Source organism: Vanellus vanellus, assembly GCF_965231255.1.
Source record: "Vanellus vanellus genome assembly, contig: HAP1_SCAFFOLD_730, whole genome shotgun sequence".
NCBI classification, from domain to species: Eukaryota; Metazoa; Chordata; class Aves; order Charadriiformes; family Charadriidae; genus Vanellus; species Vanellus vanellus.
In genome coordinates, this window is record NW_028127632.1 from 55,292 (window position 1) to 68,635 (window position 13,344).

The following is a 13,344-nucleotide window of genomic DNA, read 5'->3' on the forward strand; positions in this document are numbered from 1 at the left end:
GGAGACCCTCCGGGCACGTCCATCCCGGTTCCCCCTCCCCCCCCTTCCCGGGTCCCCCTGGTGCCCCGGCATCGCCCCCGGGGACCCTTCCGCCCGCCCTTCCTCCCCGCCGGTACGGCCAGGCCCCGGCACCCGCCCCCTCTCTCCCCAGGATCCCGCAGGGCCCCTTCCCCGGTTCCCCCGGTCCTTAGGCACTCCCCTCCCCCGGTGCCGGTGCCCATGGAGTCGCAGTGCGATTACTTCATGTACTTCCCGGCGGTGCCGTTCGTGGCCCGGGAGCTGCTGTCGGGGGAACCGGGTCGGTACCGGGCGCTTCCCCGCCGTAACCACCTCTACCTGGGCGAGACCGTACGGTTCCTTCTGGTGCTCCGCTGCCGCCCCGGCGGCGGCGGCAGCGGGCCGGGCCGGCCGCCCTGGGCCGAGCTGGCTGCCTCGTTGGCCGCCCTTGCCAGCGTCAGCCCCGGTGGCACAGAGACCGGCGGGGACCGGGATGGGGACGGGGACGTGGACGGCACCGGGGACACCACCGGGAACGGGGCATCGCCAGAGCCCACCGTCTTCCGGGACTGCCGGGCTCTGCTGACGCACAGCCAGGGCTCCCCAGGGCGCCCCGCTGCCGGGGTGGGTGACGGGGACTTGGTGGGGGTTTGGGGGGGGATATGGGGACAAAGGGGTGTGTGTGTGTGTGTGTGTGTGGGACAGGAGGATTTGGGGGGGACGAGGGGATGGGGGAAGCAAGGGAGGGCTGTGGGGACAGAGGGGGATGGGGGGACGAAGATATGGGACAGGGAAGGGCACGGGGGATGTGAAAGGGGGATGGGGCCAAGGGCCACCATGGTGCTGAGGCTCTCTGTGTCCCCAGATACCGGTGGAGGACCCCATCGTGTCCACGGACGAGGTCATCTTCCCACTGACCATCTCCCTCGACAAGCTGCCGCCTGGCACCGTCAAAGCCAAGGTGAGGCCGAGGAGGGGACGGAAGGGGACCTTGGGGACAGCGTGAGGACCTCAAGGATGGGAGAGGACCTCAGAGACAATGTAGGGATTTTGGGGACAGCATGGAGACCCCAAGAGCAGGAGGGGACCTTGGGGACGATATGCAGCTACCAGGGGCAGGGTCTTGGGGACAGTGTGGGACCACAGAACTGGCACAGAGATCTACCCCTGGTGCCCCTTTCTGGGTCCATCGAGGGCAAGGTGGAATCTGGGGCCTTGGTCACAATGTGGGGACTTTGAGGACAGCATCGTGGCACGGGGTGGGGAGCAGGAGCCAGCTCTGCTCCCCCCTCTCCGGGTCCACGAAATCCACTTGGGACAGGTGTGGGGGGACGGGAAGAGCTGTGAAGAAAGAGTGGGAGCTCGGGGCTGGACCGGGGCCAGCTGTGACCTGGTGTCTCCTGCTGTCCCCAGATAGTGGTGACAGTGTGGAAAAGGGACACGGAGCCGCCTGAGCTGCAGGAGGGTGGTGGGTACCTAAGCCTGCTGCAGACCCGGGCGCCTGCGCACGTCTTCCGCCAGGAGCAGGGGGCCTTCAAGGCGCAGGGTAGGAGCATCCCTGCATCCCCTCTCCCTCCCCACGTCCCCATGGTGTCCTGTGTCCCCATGTCCTGTGTCCCCTGAGTGCTGTCTCTCTGCAGTGAGCACCCTGCTGACAGTGCTGCCCCCGCCTGTGGTGCGATGCCGCCAGCTCACTGTGTCCGGGAAGTACCTCACTGTGCTCAAAGGTGAGGGGCACAGCATGGTGGCACGGGGACAGGGGTCTCAGAGGTGACTGTCACGGGGACAGGGATCTCAGAGGTGACTGTCATGGGGACGGGGGTCTCAGAGGTGACTGTTGTGGGGACAGGCATCCCAGGGTGGCGGGGACAGGGGTGGCATCTGTGGGGCGGCCGTGACAGAGTGGAGGATGTGGGGCAGGGGAGGATGAGACATGGGCTGGTTGGGGCCCACGACTGTCCCCTGATGTCCCGGTCCCCCAGTGCTCAATGGCTGGTCCCAGGAGGAGATCTCGCTCTGGGACGTGCAGATCCTGCCCAACTTCAACGCCAGTTACTTGCCTGTCATGCCTGACGGCTCCGTGCTGCTGGTCGATGATGTCTGGTAAGTGCTGGGACAGTCGGGGCACTGTCCCTGGGGTTGGGGGGGCACGGCCATGCCATCTCCCACACCCCCGCCCTCCCCCTGCCCCCAATGGGGGACCATCCTTAGGATGGGGCCGTGCCATGTCCCTTGTCCCACCCTGGGGGGCACTGCCACTGTCACTGATCTGTCCCCATGCCTTGTCCCGCAGCCACCACTCGGGCGAGGTGCCTATGGGCGCCTTCTGCCGCGTGGCGGGAGCCGGCTCGGCTTGTCCCTGTGCCCTCAGCGCCCTTGAGGAGCACAACTTCCTCTTCCAGCTCCAGGCACCCGAGAGGCCCCCCGAGGACGCCAAGGAGGTGAGGGGACACCGGGGGGGGGGGACCCTCGGGGCTGGGGCGGTGCCAGGCATCGGGGGGACACTGGGCTACACGCTAGGCAGGGACTGTCCTAGTCAGGAGATGTTGTCTGGGCCAGGATCAGGGGCCACCGTCCCAGTTGGTGGCCTGGGGGATGCTGTCCTTCTCCGGGGGTCCTTGTCCTGCCCTGAGGGCAGCAGAGACCACCCTGGCCAGGATGTGGGGCCACCGTCCTTGCTGTGGGGGACCATCCTTGTTGGGCCCCAGGGTGTTTGTCCTTGCCATGGAGCTGAGGGGGATGTGGGGATGTTGGGGACTGTCCTTGCTAGAAGTAGTGGTGACAGTGGCATCTCTGACCCGTTTTCCCTCCCACCCAGGGCTTGGAGGTCCCACTGGTGGCCGTGATCCAGTGGTCAACGCCAAAACTGCCCTTCACCAGCAGCATCTACACGCATTACCGGTGAGAGCCGCCTTGAGGGTCCTTGATGTGCCCTGTCCTCAAGTGGGGAGGGACCCCCAGGTCCTCCTACCCCAAGTAAGGGGACCCAGAGATATCCCTGCCCCTGCTCGTGCCATTAACCTCGTGTCCTGGGGCTGCCACATGGCTGTTTCCCATGTCCCTGTCCCCCACATTCTCAGGGCTCTGTGGGTCTGTCCCACCTTTCTAATGCCATGTCCCCCGGGCTCCCGGTGGCCGTCCTCATGTCACTACAACCCCTCCTGCCATCCCCAGGTTGCCGAGCATCCGTCTGGAGCGGCCACGCTTCGTGATGACGGCTGCCTGTGAGTCCCCGGTGCGGGCCAGGCAGCGCTTCACTGTCACCTACACGCTGCTCAACGACCTCCAGGACTTCCTGGCCGTACGCCTCGTCTGGACACCTGAGACCGCCACGGCCGGTGGGGACAGAGGGGACGGGACCCAGCAGGGGACCGAGAGGGTGGAGAGGGGATCAGAGGAGCTGGGGGTGCCTCTGGGTGCAGCTAAGAGGGGACAGATGAGGATGAGGGAAGAGGAGGATGGGATGGGACAGTCGTAGCCAGGAGGTGCTGGAGGTGGCCGGGCAGGGGCCGGCAGTCCCGTCCCCATCCCCGCCACGCCGATGGTCCCTGCAGGGAAGAAGCTGTCTGGGGAGGAACGCCGGGCCACGCAGGCAGCGCTGGACGCCATTGTCTGCCACACGCCACTCAACAACCTCGGATACTCGCGCAAGGGCAGCGCCCTCACAATTCGCGTGGCCTTCCAGGCACTGCGGGCTGGCCTCTTCGAGGTGAGGCCACCCGTTGGTGGGGTCCCCGGGGCCACCCCGGAGTGTCGCTGATGCCCAGCATCGTTGTGTGTCCTTGTCTGTCCTCAGCTGTCCCAGCACATGAAGCTGAAGCTGCAGTTCACGGCCAGTGTGGCCAACCCACCGCCTGAGGCTCGGCCCGTGTCACGCAAGAGCAGCCCCAGCAGCCCGGCCGTGCGGGACCTGGTGGAGCGGCACCAGGCTGGGCTGGGCCGGTCCCAGTCCTTCTCCCACCAGCAGCCATCCCGCAGCCACCTCATGAGGTACAGGGCGGGGAACAGGGGGGACCTGGGAGAGAGGGACACGTGGGACGGAGGAGTTGGAAGGGACACGTGGAGCGAGAGGGGCAGGACGGTGGGATCAGAGCAGGGCTTGTTGAGGGGGGTGGGTGGGTCACGCAGAAGGGTTACATCATGTTAGGGGACAGGGCTGGGGCACAGCTGGGAAGGGGAGGACACCCAGGACAAGGGTGGATGTGGTTGGGGGGGGCAGCTGGGGTGATGGGGACACCTGGGACAGTGAAGAGACCGGGGCCGGGGGGGACGGACATGGGACAGGAGACAGCTCCAGGGGGACAACACAGGAACACAGGGAGGGGACAGCCAGCCATCCCCATGGGGACGTGGGAAAGGGACACAGGGCAGCTCCCCTTTGCCTCTCCATGCCCCAGGTCAGGCAGTGTGATGGAGCGACGTGCCATCACCCCACCAGTGGGGTCTCCCGTGGGGCGTCCCCTCTACCTGCCCCCTGAGAAGACGGTGCTGTCCCTGGACAAGATTGCCAAGCGAGAGTGCAAGGTGCTGGTTGTGGAGCCCGTCAAGTAATGGGGGACCCTGGGGACAACAGGGATGGATGAATCCTGCTGCGTCCTGGAGACTGCGCTGGAAGGGGAAAAGCTTGGGTTGTGGGGTGGGGGTGGAATGGGACACAGGGGTTGGGGAGGCGGCTGTGTCCCTGCATCCCCAGGGGATGAACCTGCTGCTTCACTGGGACTGGACTGGAATGTGCCGCGGGGGGGCCAATGGGGACAGGGCTCTGTCCCCAGCCTGGGGGTGACAATGCTTTGGGGGTGGCACAGGGGAAGCAGGGGCGGGACGTCCTGTGGCTGGCCCCAGCTCTGTTTACACCCCTTCAGCTTCCTGTGTTGCCTTGAATTTGGCTGCTTACGGTGGGGGGGGGGGAACAAGGGACCAGGACCTGTCCTGGAGCCACAGGGGTACACTGGGACCTGTCCCCAGGGCACTGAGCCCACTGCCAACCCCTGTACCCCGCTGGGGACGGGGGACATTTCCATGCCTCCAGATGTGGGTGGCACCTCTGCTCCCTGTTATTTATTTGTTGCCGACCATCTGCGTGTGCCAATAAAGCACTGGCCTGGACACGGGGATGTGTCTGTCACCGAGGGGGTGGCAGGGGGATGCTGGGGTGGCGTGGGGTGTCGCAGGGAGCCTCTCTGATGTCAGGGCCCTATCTCACCCATTTTCCCCGCAAAGAAGCCGGATGGGGGGGGACCAGGACATAATTTATTGCCTCATCAGAGGGATGTGCATGGGGGACAGTGACAGTACAGGGACCCGAGGCACGCAGGGGACACCGTGTGGCCTTGGGGACTGCAGGGACGTGGAGGACCAGTCCGCAAGGCCCTTGAGGTGACTGGGACGCAACCGGGTGGTGCTGCAGGGCCCAGGGGCTGGCAGGGACGGGGGAGCCGGCCCGCCCCATGTCCCGCCAAGGCCCTGGGGACAGCGGGGATGAGGGGGATCGTCCCCTGGCTTGGTGACAGTGGGGACGTGTCTCAGACGGCAATGGGCTCCTGGACGTGGTTCTGCCGCTTCACCACGAAGAGCTTCTGTCCAGAGATGGTGACGAGGAGGGAGTGTTCCCCAAACACCACTGTGGGGACAGGGTGAGCACAGGGCCAGAGCCACCAGGGCCACCGCCAGCACTCCAAGGACACCGGGGGCACCGCCACCCCGGGGATGGGGAGAGCATGGGGCTACCGACACTCTGGGGACACCGACATGGGGACAGCATGGTGGTCGGGGCTGTCCTGGGCACAGTGGGGCCACCAGCACAGGGGTAGCATGAGGGTCACAGCTGCTCTATGGACAGCAGGGTCACCACAACGGGGAGATAACTTAGGGTCACCCCTAAACCATCGGGGACAGAAGTGCCACCTCCACCCCCCTGGGGAAAGTGCAGTGGTCACAGCCACCTGCGGGATGGCTGGGCCACTGGCACCACCCTGGGGACAGTTTGGGGACACTGTCTGGACCCTGGGGGCGGTGGGGGCGGTGTGTGGTGGGGTTAGGGGCAGCCTATGTGTACCTGAGAGGCGCTTGAAGGGGGGGTCCTGGCCACGCTGGAGCCTCAGCCCACAGGCTGTGGCCACCAGCTCCGAGAGGATGGCGGCTGTGTGCTCATCGTTCTCCAGGTCACCTGACGACTTGGGGGGCGGAAGGGGACACAGGGGACGGTGTCAGTGGGACCCGCTTGTCTGCCCCCCCCCGGATATCCAGGTACCCCTTCACTCTCCCCACCCCTCAGTATCCTGATACCCCTTCCTGCCCTCCCCGGACCCCGGTGCCTCCCCCCCGGTATCCGGGTACCCCACCTCCCCGCCCCCCCTCGGTATCCGGGTACCCCTTCACCCGCTCCCCTTTCCCCCCGGTATGCAGGTGCCCCTTCATGCCCTCCCCGGACACCGGTGTCGTCCCCCGCCCCCCCCCCGCGGTATCTGCGTACCCCTTCTCCCCCCGCCCCGGTGTCCGTCCTGCTCCCCCCCGGTATCCACACACCCCTTTTTCCCCCCCGGCCGTGTCCACCCTCCCCTCGGTATCCGGCTACTCCCCTCCCGGTGCCCCCCCGCGCCCTCACCGCCAGCACGGCCCCGTCGCTGATCACCAGGTACCCCAGTTGGTCCGGGATGCGCTCCAGCCCCTGCGTCAGCGCCGTGGTCTGGGGGCGGGGGGACTCGTCAGCCCCGCCAGTTCTCCCCCAGCGCCCCCGCTTCCGGTCACCCCCGGGTTCCCGCAGCCCCAAGAGTCCCCTCGGATCTCCCCCCCAGCCCATCTTCCCCATCGCGGTTCCTCCATCCCGGTATGTCCCAACGCCCTCCCCCGCCAACGCTCACCATGGCGCCGTCCTGTCAGGTGACTGTCCCGCCCCGCCCCACCCCCCCCATTGGCGGAGCGTTCCACCTGTCATCGGCTTCCCTCTGCGCGCCTATCCGCCAATGGGAGCCGGCTGGAAAAGCACGTGGGGAGGAAGGAGGGCGTGGCCTGGGCGCGTTGGGGACATAAATCATGTCTGTATTTGCATAGAGGGAGGAGCCTGCCGCGGGGGACGATGGGTCCCCGCCTCTACAGAATCCGTCCTCCTCGGGGGCCACGCCGCTTCTTATTTGTCCCGCCGCGGCAGGGCGGGCCTGGCGTCCCGGGGAGGGCGGAGCGTTGCACTCTATCGGCCGGCAGTCCTCCAGCATACCGGAAGTGCCCGTCAGCCCTCCGGAAGTCGCACTCTATGGGCCGGCAGTCCTCCAGCATACCGGAAGTGCCCGTCAGCCCTCCGGAAGTCGCACTCTATGGGCCGGCAGTCCTCCAGCACACCGGAAGTGCCCGTCAGTCCTCCGAAGTCGCACTCTTTGGGTCAACAGTCCTCCAGCGCCTGGAATTCCCTGTCACTTCCAGTGTTTTGTATCTCCTGTTATGCAGTTCAGTGTCTGTATTTTTCATTTTTTTTCCTGTCTATCCTGTACACCTTTGCTTTTTAAATTTTCTATGTCTACTTTTATCAAGCTGCCATCCCTATTTTTAAATTCTTTCCTGCCTGCCATGAACTGCATTGCTTTTAAAATTTTCTTCCCTTGTCTGTTTTTATCCAGTTTGCCATCTTTATTTTTTAATTCATTCTACTCTGTCCCGTACCCTATCGCTTTTAGGATTTTATATCTATGGCTCTGTATATTTAGGGGGTTGTGCTATTTTAAAATTTTTTCATCTCTTAATTGTGGCAGCACTTTGGAACTCGAGGCAGATAGCAGCATCACAGACGGGCCTGCGAAGCAGTGAACAAGTCTGAGAAACAATTAATGAAGACATAATAAGAAGTAGAACTGGATCTCAGCCAGACTATAGCAGGAGTTCAAAAGTACACAGCTCTGTGTGTGTGTATGGGAAAAGAGCACGACCAGAACACTGGTTGTGCGTGATTGGATGTTGTGAGGAACAAAGAGTGCGAAGTACGTGAACAACCTGTTTGGCTGCATAGTTGCGATCCTGTAACTACATAATAGCTGCACGTGCTAATAAACTTCGGCTTGGTTCACAACACTGAGTCCGTGCTATTCAGCCCGCTGCACTTAATGTCTTCACTTCTGAATGTTTGTTCCTATATATACTTTTAAGTATTTTTCCATCCCTATTACTTACTTTTTCCCCTGACTGTCCTCTGCCTACAAAATTTTCTTTCTACGTCTCTTTTCTCAAGATACCTAACCCTATTTTTTATTATTTCCTGTCCTTCCTGTGTCATGTTGCTTTTAATTTTTTTTGCATATCTACTTTTATCCAGCTCGTTGTCTTTATTTTTTCTTCATTCTAGTCTGTGCTGTACCCTGTCAATCTTTAAATTTCGTTTCTATGTCTTTGTTTATTTAGTCTGCTGTGCCTGATTTTTATTATCTTTTTTCCTTTATTCCCTTAACCTTGTTGCTTGCTTTTTTTTTTTTTTTCACTACGTCTGCTTTTACCCAGTTCCTAGATGCCCTACTGAGATTCTGAGGCACCCGCTGTGGCTCCAAGCCTTCTTTTCTTAGCCTGCCCCCTCCTAATGCCTCTACTCTGTATAGTCATGCGTTCCGAGTCCTTTCTCGTACTCCACAGTGCTCTTAGAGCGCTATACCTTCCTTTTGGTAGTATTTTTTTGTGCTCTTCAGAGCACCCTTAGCTTACTGTTTGCCTTCATTCTGCCCCCAGCCCCCTGACAATATCTGTACTTTGTTGAAATCCCCTTTGGAGTTTCTCATGCTTATTTTTGAGGGTTCTTTGAGCTCTCAGGCCTCGTGGGACTCCTTTGCTCCCCATGCCGAGCTCTCGTGACACAACCGCTACATCCCGGAGTCCCATTTTAGCTTTTCCCCTCAGAACCCTTCCCAGTCCCCATCTGTTACTCTGGCCCGTCTTTTTGTCCTCTCACAACTTTGGCACACCTCCAGTCAGTCCCTGGGTCCCTAAGGACATCTGTACTTTGCTCAATTCCCTTTTGAGCTCGTTGCACCTCCCCATCTCCTTTGGTCTCTCTGGCCCCTTTGGGACCTTTCTAATTCCTCTGACCGCGTCTCTTGTTCTGACAGAACCTTTTCCGAAGCCATCTGCATGCTCCAGAGCCACCTGTTTGGTGTCTGTCTTATGTATGTTTCTATATCGTATCCGGTACCCTAAAGATGCCTATCGTTGGCTGAGATCTCCTCTTAGAAAGCCCTCATCTATTTTTATAGACATATTTCCCGTGGTGGTTTTGGTTGTCTTTTGCAATTTATTTTTGTTTTACGTACTCAGGTGTTACTTAGAATGCTTCATACCATTTCTGATACTTTTGTTGAATTTCCACATGTGTTGGTGCTTTCTGTCCTCTCGGACTCATCTAGTTCCGTTAACGGTATCGGTCAAGGAGAGATCACGTAGGGCTCTAAATTGTCAGCACTTTACAGTAAATAACGTACGGTACAAGCAGAGATATTTTTGAGAAGGTTTTCTCACGGGATCTAGTTCCGCTTTCTCGTTCAGTCCTATCCAGAACATAATTCGGGCAGAAGGTAGGTAGTACGCACGGTCCCGCTAAAAGTAAAGTATGACCCCAAAGCTTTGTATTTTGTTTGAAAAGAAACTAAAGCACATAAATTTTGATGATAATATCATTATTACATTTAACTAGTTTCTTTTAGGGCTTAATATGATGTCTAAGTCTTTCTATCTACGCAATGGAACAATTAAGTCGAATTACTTAACCGGTCATGTTGCTGACGCAATCGCTGCAGTCACGGTAGAAAAGCAGATATCGGCCTTTCTTGTAAGCGCCACTTTCCCTGTTCAGTCCCTCACGTTCTGCAAACCTAAGGCTAATGAGAAAAGGAGCTGCTACCCCTGCGGCGGCCTTTATGGCTTCTACTGGTCCGTCCCACCCCTTCCCGGGGGGTTGTGGGACAGTTGGCAGGCGGGGCCTGGGGTATATGAGCCACAGCCGCTGCTGAGTGAGCTCATTCTGCTGTTGGGTGTCTCCGGTGTAGATCATTTGCCAATCCTGCAGCCAAATGCAGTTTTGGAGCCGGCTCAGCTGTTTGGGCTGGTGTGTTTTCACATTTAGAGAAAGAGACCTCATCAGTTCTAGGAAAGTCCTTCCAGATCCGTTAAGGTTCAGCAGCATATTTAATAGAATATAAATTTGTGGGGGGTTTTGTTTGGTTGTTTTGTTTTTTTTTTTTTGTTTTTTTTTTTTTTTTTTTTAGGTCAGTAGTTTTGTATTGAGCATTCAGGGATTGTAAAGCGGTTTAATAGTATGTATTTCTTTTTTTTTTTCCAGGTGCACTGCATTTTCCTAGAATTCCTGACTTAATTGGAGATGGAACTTTGTGGTTTTTTCTCACCAGTTTTGTTGCATACAGTGTAAGTTGCTAATATAAATTTTCTTAATAGGACCAACGATAAGATTATTTAGCGGGCGCTAGGGTGAGCATCTTCTATACATCCGTATATGAAGTGTTAGCATTTCTCAAGAAAGTAGCAGAGATTTAAGGTATAGTGGTTGTCACTGGCTTTTTGGGTCTGTAACGCAGCCCGGAGTCCGTGGGAAGAAAGGAGCTGCCTGCAGGGCACGGCTCGGAAGAGCGGCTCCCGAGGGGCAGCCGACAAGCGGGGGTTCAGAGGCTCTCATAGAGGGTGGGAGTTGTCTGGAAGAAGCGGGGTTCCTTCCCTGTCAGTTCAGGAGAAGAGAAGGGGCTTCTGAAGATTTGGGACAGGGGAAAGGGAGGCAGGTTCATCAGACTTTCTCAGATATTTTTGCAGTTGGATTTGGGTGTCAATGAGGTCTGTTCTATTGCGGTCTCCTGCGTGTGAGGTGGGCCGGGTAGTATCGAGGAGGAGCATGTGACCGGTGACTTTATCCAAGCACAATGGTAATTCTGTGTTTCTTTGGTGTCTTAGGTGCTATAATTAATTGTCGCTGCAGCCTCTGACTCTGGATTAGGCAGGGTTTTAGTTATTTATTTATTTTGCAGATGATGAAGGACCTGGTGACTGCAGGAACGTACCAGCTAGCTGTTTTTTTCCTGTTAAGTCAAGGATGGATTTGGACCCCCGGCCCTTTGAAAGATAAGTTGAAGAACAGGCACAGGAGAGGGGACAAGGGAGACAATTGTAGGAAAGGGTTTGTAAAGTTAGCGTAGGGCAGAGGGCTGTCGCGGAGCAGTCCCCTTTGGCCAGGTAAAGGGAGCGGGTTACTCTTCAGCCCGACGGTAGCGTGTACCGGGCAGGGTGGTTCCAGCCTGCGTCTGTGGTGTCGTCAGTGTGGTCTGTCTTCGGTGTCTTAGACCTTCGTTGGATCTCAATGTCAGCTTTACGCTCAAGCAGCAAGGCACGGTGCCTCAGGCAGCACCCTGGAGTCTCAAACGCCCGTACTCATCGGCGTAGTGCCAGTTGGGTGCCTCTTTTCTTGCATTAAAAGCCTAAAGCGTGGATAGGTGCGGCGTCACGGAATTGTCTGGACGGTCCTCATTTGTGGCACGGTTCCCAGCTGCGTGAGCAGCTCCGCTCTCTGGCCATCCGTTTTCAGGGCGCGGGCCTTCTGCCCCGCATCGTTACGCTCTTAGGTCTTGAAGCCCGGCTTTCTGCATGTACATCTTTGCAGTTTGGCGAGTCACTTCTTGTCACGGGTCGTGACGTTCTGCCTGTTCTCCGGGGTTTCCGTCGAGGCCCCTCACTTCACCATTACGCTCTCGCTCATCATTTTGCTCGATGACGTCTTTGGTCGAGGTGTCGTCATTCTCGCTGAGAGTTTTCTCTCATCTTTGAGGTACATTGTAGGATTTTGTGTAGCGTCAGTCTGTCCATCTGTGTGTTTGTGTGGCTGGGAGCTGCCCTGCCCGGGGGTGTCGAGTCAGGGGTAGGTGGGATAGGTGTAAGAGTCTATGTGTTAACATGTTGCTGTGTCCAGGCTGTCGGGGCCAAGGTGGTACAGTCATCTGGGATCGCGTAGCCATCAGCAGGCTGTATGGACAGCTCTTCCATTAGTGGTTTATGAGATGAGCAGCGCCATGTTGGACGTGCTGGTCAGCAGTAGTGCAGGAGTCTGCATCTCAAAGACAAAAAAGGCTGCTTTGTATGGCACTTTGAGTTTGGGATAATTTTTTTTTTATGGCAAGCTGTAGTTGGAGTCTAGATAGTATTTGTAAATGGGAACGAGACCTCTGGAATGAGGAAGCTATCGCTTCCCATCCAGGTGACTTGTTTGATGTTGTTTTTCAGATGCAGAGGGACAAGCTGTGCAGGGTGACGTAGCAGAGCCGAGCAGAGCACTATAAGAAGGCGGGTCGCCATGTGCGGCATTAGAGGAAAGATGTGACCGGTGGCTCTATGACAACATTTATGGTATCACTTTTTTAATTTGAGTCCTTGAAGCAATGAGCGATATGGGATCTGGGCACCGTGGCTGACTCAGTCCAAGTGCCCGGCAATTGGTGGGCTGAAGTATTAGTCCTTTTTCAGGCCGGTCAAGTTGTAAGGAACCTGTGCTGTTCGTGTTTTACAGGTGGGGCGCAAGACCCAAGGCGGCAACCCAAACTGACAGAGGCTGGGCCGGCAAGCTGTCAAGGTAAAGCAGCGGGAGATGGGAATTGTTATCCACAGCCTAAAGTTTCAGACTGTATCTCAGCACGTGCTGCTCTGCTTGCGTTCTTGCAGGTGCCGCACACAGGCTCAGATGGGCGATGCCTCATGCCGATGAGTGGTTCGAGCTGGCAAGGCAGTTGCGGGCCTCATCGGTGTCTAATAGCAAAGTATCACATGTCAGCTCAGTGAAGCGTTTCTCCCTCTTACTTTGCGGGCACTGTGCGGGCCGCCTTTGGGAGCGGGCGAGGGTTTGAGGCGAGCCAGGTAGTCGAGAGGAGGCACACAGGGTCAGTGACTTCTTGCGAGCGCAATGGTAATTTTGAGTCTCTCGGTCTTTTAGGTGCCACAAATGATGATCGTCTGCACAGGAGAAGAAACAGAAGGATGTCAAGGAGGATTCTTAACCTGCCTAAGTGACTCGAAGCTGGGGTGTAGAAGAACAGGTATATCATACTAATCGTTGTTTAGTCTCGTGTGCTTGACAGGCAGACCATCTGCGTTTTGATAACGTAGGCCTGCAAGAGACTCGGAAGCACCTTTCCCTCTTTCCCTTTATTCCCCCACCCCATGTTCCCCCCTTCCTTTCCCTTTCTTCCACCCTGTCGCCCCTTTCCCCCTTTGCCTTTCTTTCCCCCTGTCCAATGTCCCCTATTTCCCCTTTTGTTCTACCTCCCCTGTTCCCTCATTATCCCTTATACCCCCCACCCCCCGTGCCCTTTCTTCCCCACACTACTGTCC

At 57.8% G+C, this 13,344-nt stretch overlaps 2 protein-coding genes and 1 long non-coding RNA gene across 5 annotated transcripts; 2 read left to right on the forward strand and 1 right to left on the reverse strand.

The window, feature by feature from the left end:
* The first annotated feature begins 177 nt into the window (after window positions 1-177).
* LOC309685155 (trafficking protein particle complex subunit 14-like) lies at window positions 178-5,103 on the forward strand. Its single transcript, XM_082500965.1, has 11 exons — window positions 178-621; window positions 863-958; window positions 1,411-1,543; window positions 1,638-1,724; window positions 1,980-2,100; window positions 2,291-2,438; window positions 2,816-2,898; window positions 3,172-3,335; window positions 3,552-3,706; window positions 3,794-3,987; window positions 4,395-5,103. The coding sequence occupies exons 1-11, from the start codon at window positions 220-222 to the stop codon at window positions 4,546-4,548; spliced, it is 1,737 nt and encodes a 578-aa protein (XP_082357091.1). The 5' UTR covers window positions 178-219; the 3' UTR covers window positions 4,549-5,103.
* Window positions 5,104-5,225: 122 nt separating this feature from the next.
* LOC309685143 (ragulator complex protein LAMTOR4-like) lies at window positions 5,226-6,895 on the reverse strand. 3 transcript variants are annotated; one of them, XM_082500950.1, is made up of 4 exons: window positions 6,858-6,893; window positions 6,602-6,682; window positions 6,053-6,170; window positions 5,226-5,617 (listed from the first exon to the last, which is right to left on the reverse strand). In XM_082500950.1, exons 1-4 carry the CDS (start codon window positions 6,858-6,860, stop codon window positions 5,520-5,522), a joined length of 300 nt encoding a protein of 99 aa, XP_082357076.1. In that variant the 5' UTR covers window positions 6,861-6,893; the 3' UTR covers window positions 5,226-5,519. The 3 variants fall into 3 exon arrangements, with proteins under 3 accessions (XP_082357076.1, XP_082357077.1, XP_082357075.1); XM_082500951.1 differs by lacking the exon at window positions 6,602-6,682 and having other exon boundaries at window positions 6,858-6,895; XM_082500949.1 differs by lacking the exon at window positions 6,858-6,893 and having other exon boundaries at window positions 6,602-6,812.
* Window positions 6,896-11,820: 4,925 nt separating this feature from the next.
* Window positions 11,821-13,049, forward strand: LOC309685151. Its single transcript, XR_014270408.1, has 3 exons — window positions 11,821-12,366; window positions 12,527-12,589; window positions 12,947-13,049. It is a non-coding gene; the product is annotated as an uncharacterized lncRNA (long non-coding RNA).
* The last annotated feature ends 295 nt before the right edge of the window (window positions 13,050-13,344 follow it).

What these genes read in the sequence shown, in the direction of transcription:
- LOC309685143 (XM_082500949.1), bottom strand. Translation starts at nt 6,805, where the DNA reads ATGGGGAAGATGGGCTGGGGGGGAGATCCGAGGGGACTCTTGGGGCTG. An exon ending in GCGACGGGGCCGTGCTGGCG is followed by an intron (nt 6,171 to 6,601) that starts GTGAGGGCGCGG and finishes CCGCCCCCCAAG; the next exon opens with TCGTCAGGTGACCTGGAGAA. An exon ending in CCCCTTCAAGCGCCTCTCAG is followed by an intron (nt 5,618 to 6,052) that starts GTACACATAGGC and finishes CTGTCCCCACAG; the next exon opens with TGGTGTTTGGGGAACACTCC.
- LOC309685155 (XM_082500965.1), top strand. Translation starts at nt 220, where the DNA reads ATGGAGTCGCAGTGCGATTACTTCATGTACTTCCCGGCGGTGCCGTTC. An exon ending in CTGCTGGTCGATGATGTCTG is followed by an intron (nt 2,101 to 2,290) that starts GTAAGTGCTGGG and finishes CTTGTCCCGCAG; the next exon opens with CCACCACTCGGGCGAGGTGC. An exon ending in TCCCGCAGCCACCTCATGAG is followed by an intron (nt 3,988 to 4,394) that starts GTACAGGGCGGG and finishes TCCATGCCCCAG; the next exon opens with GTCAGGCAGTGTGATGGAGC.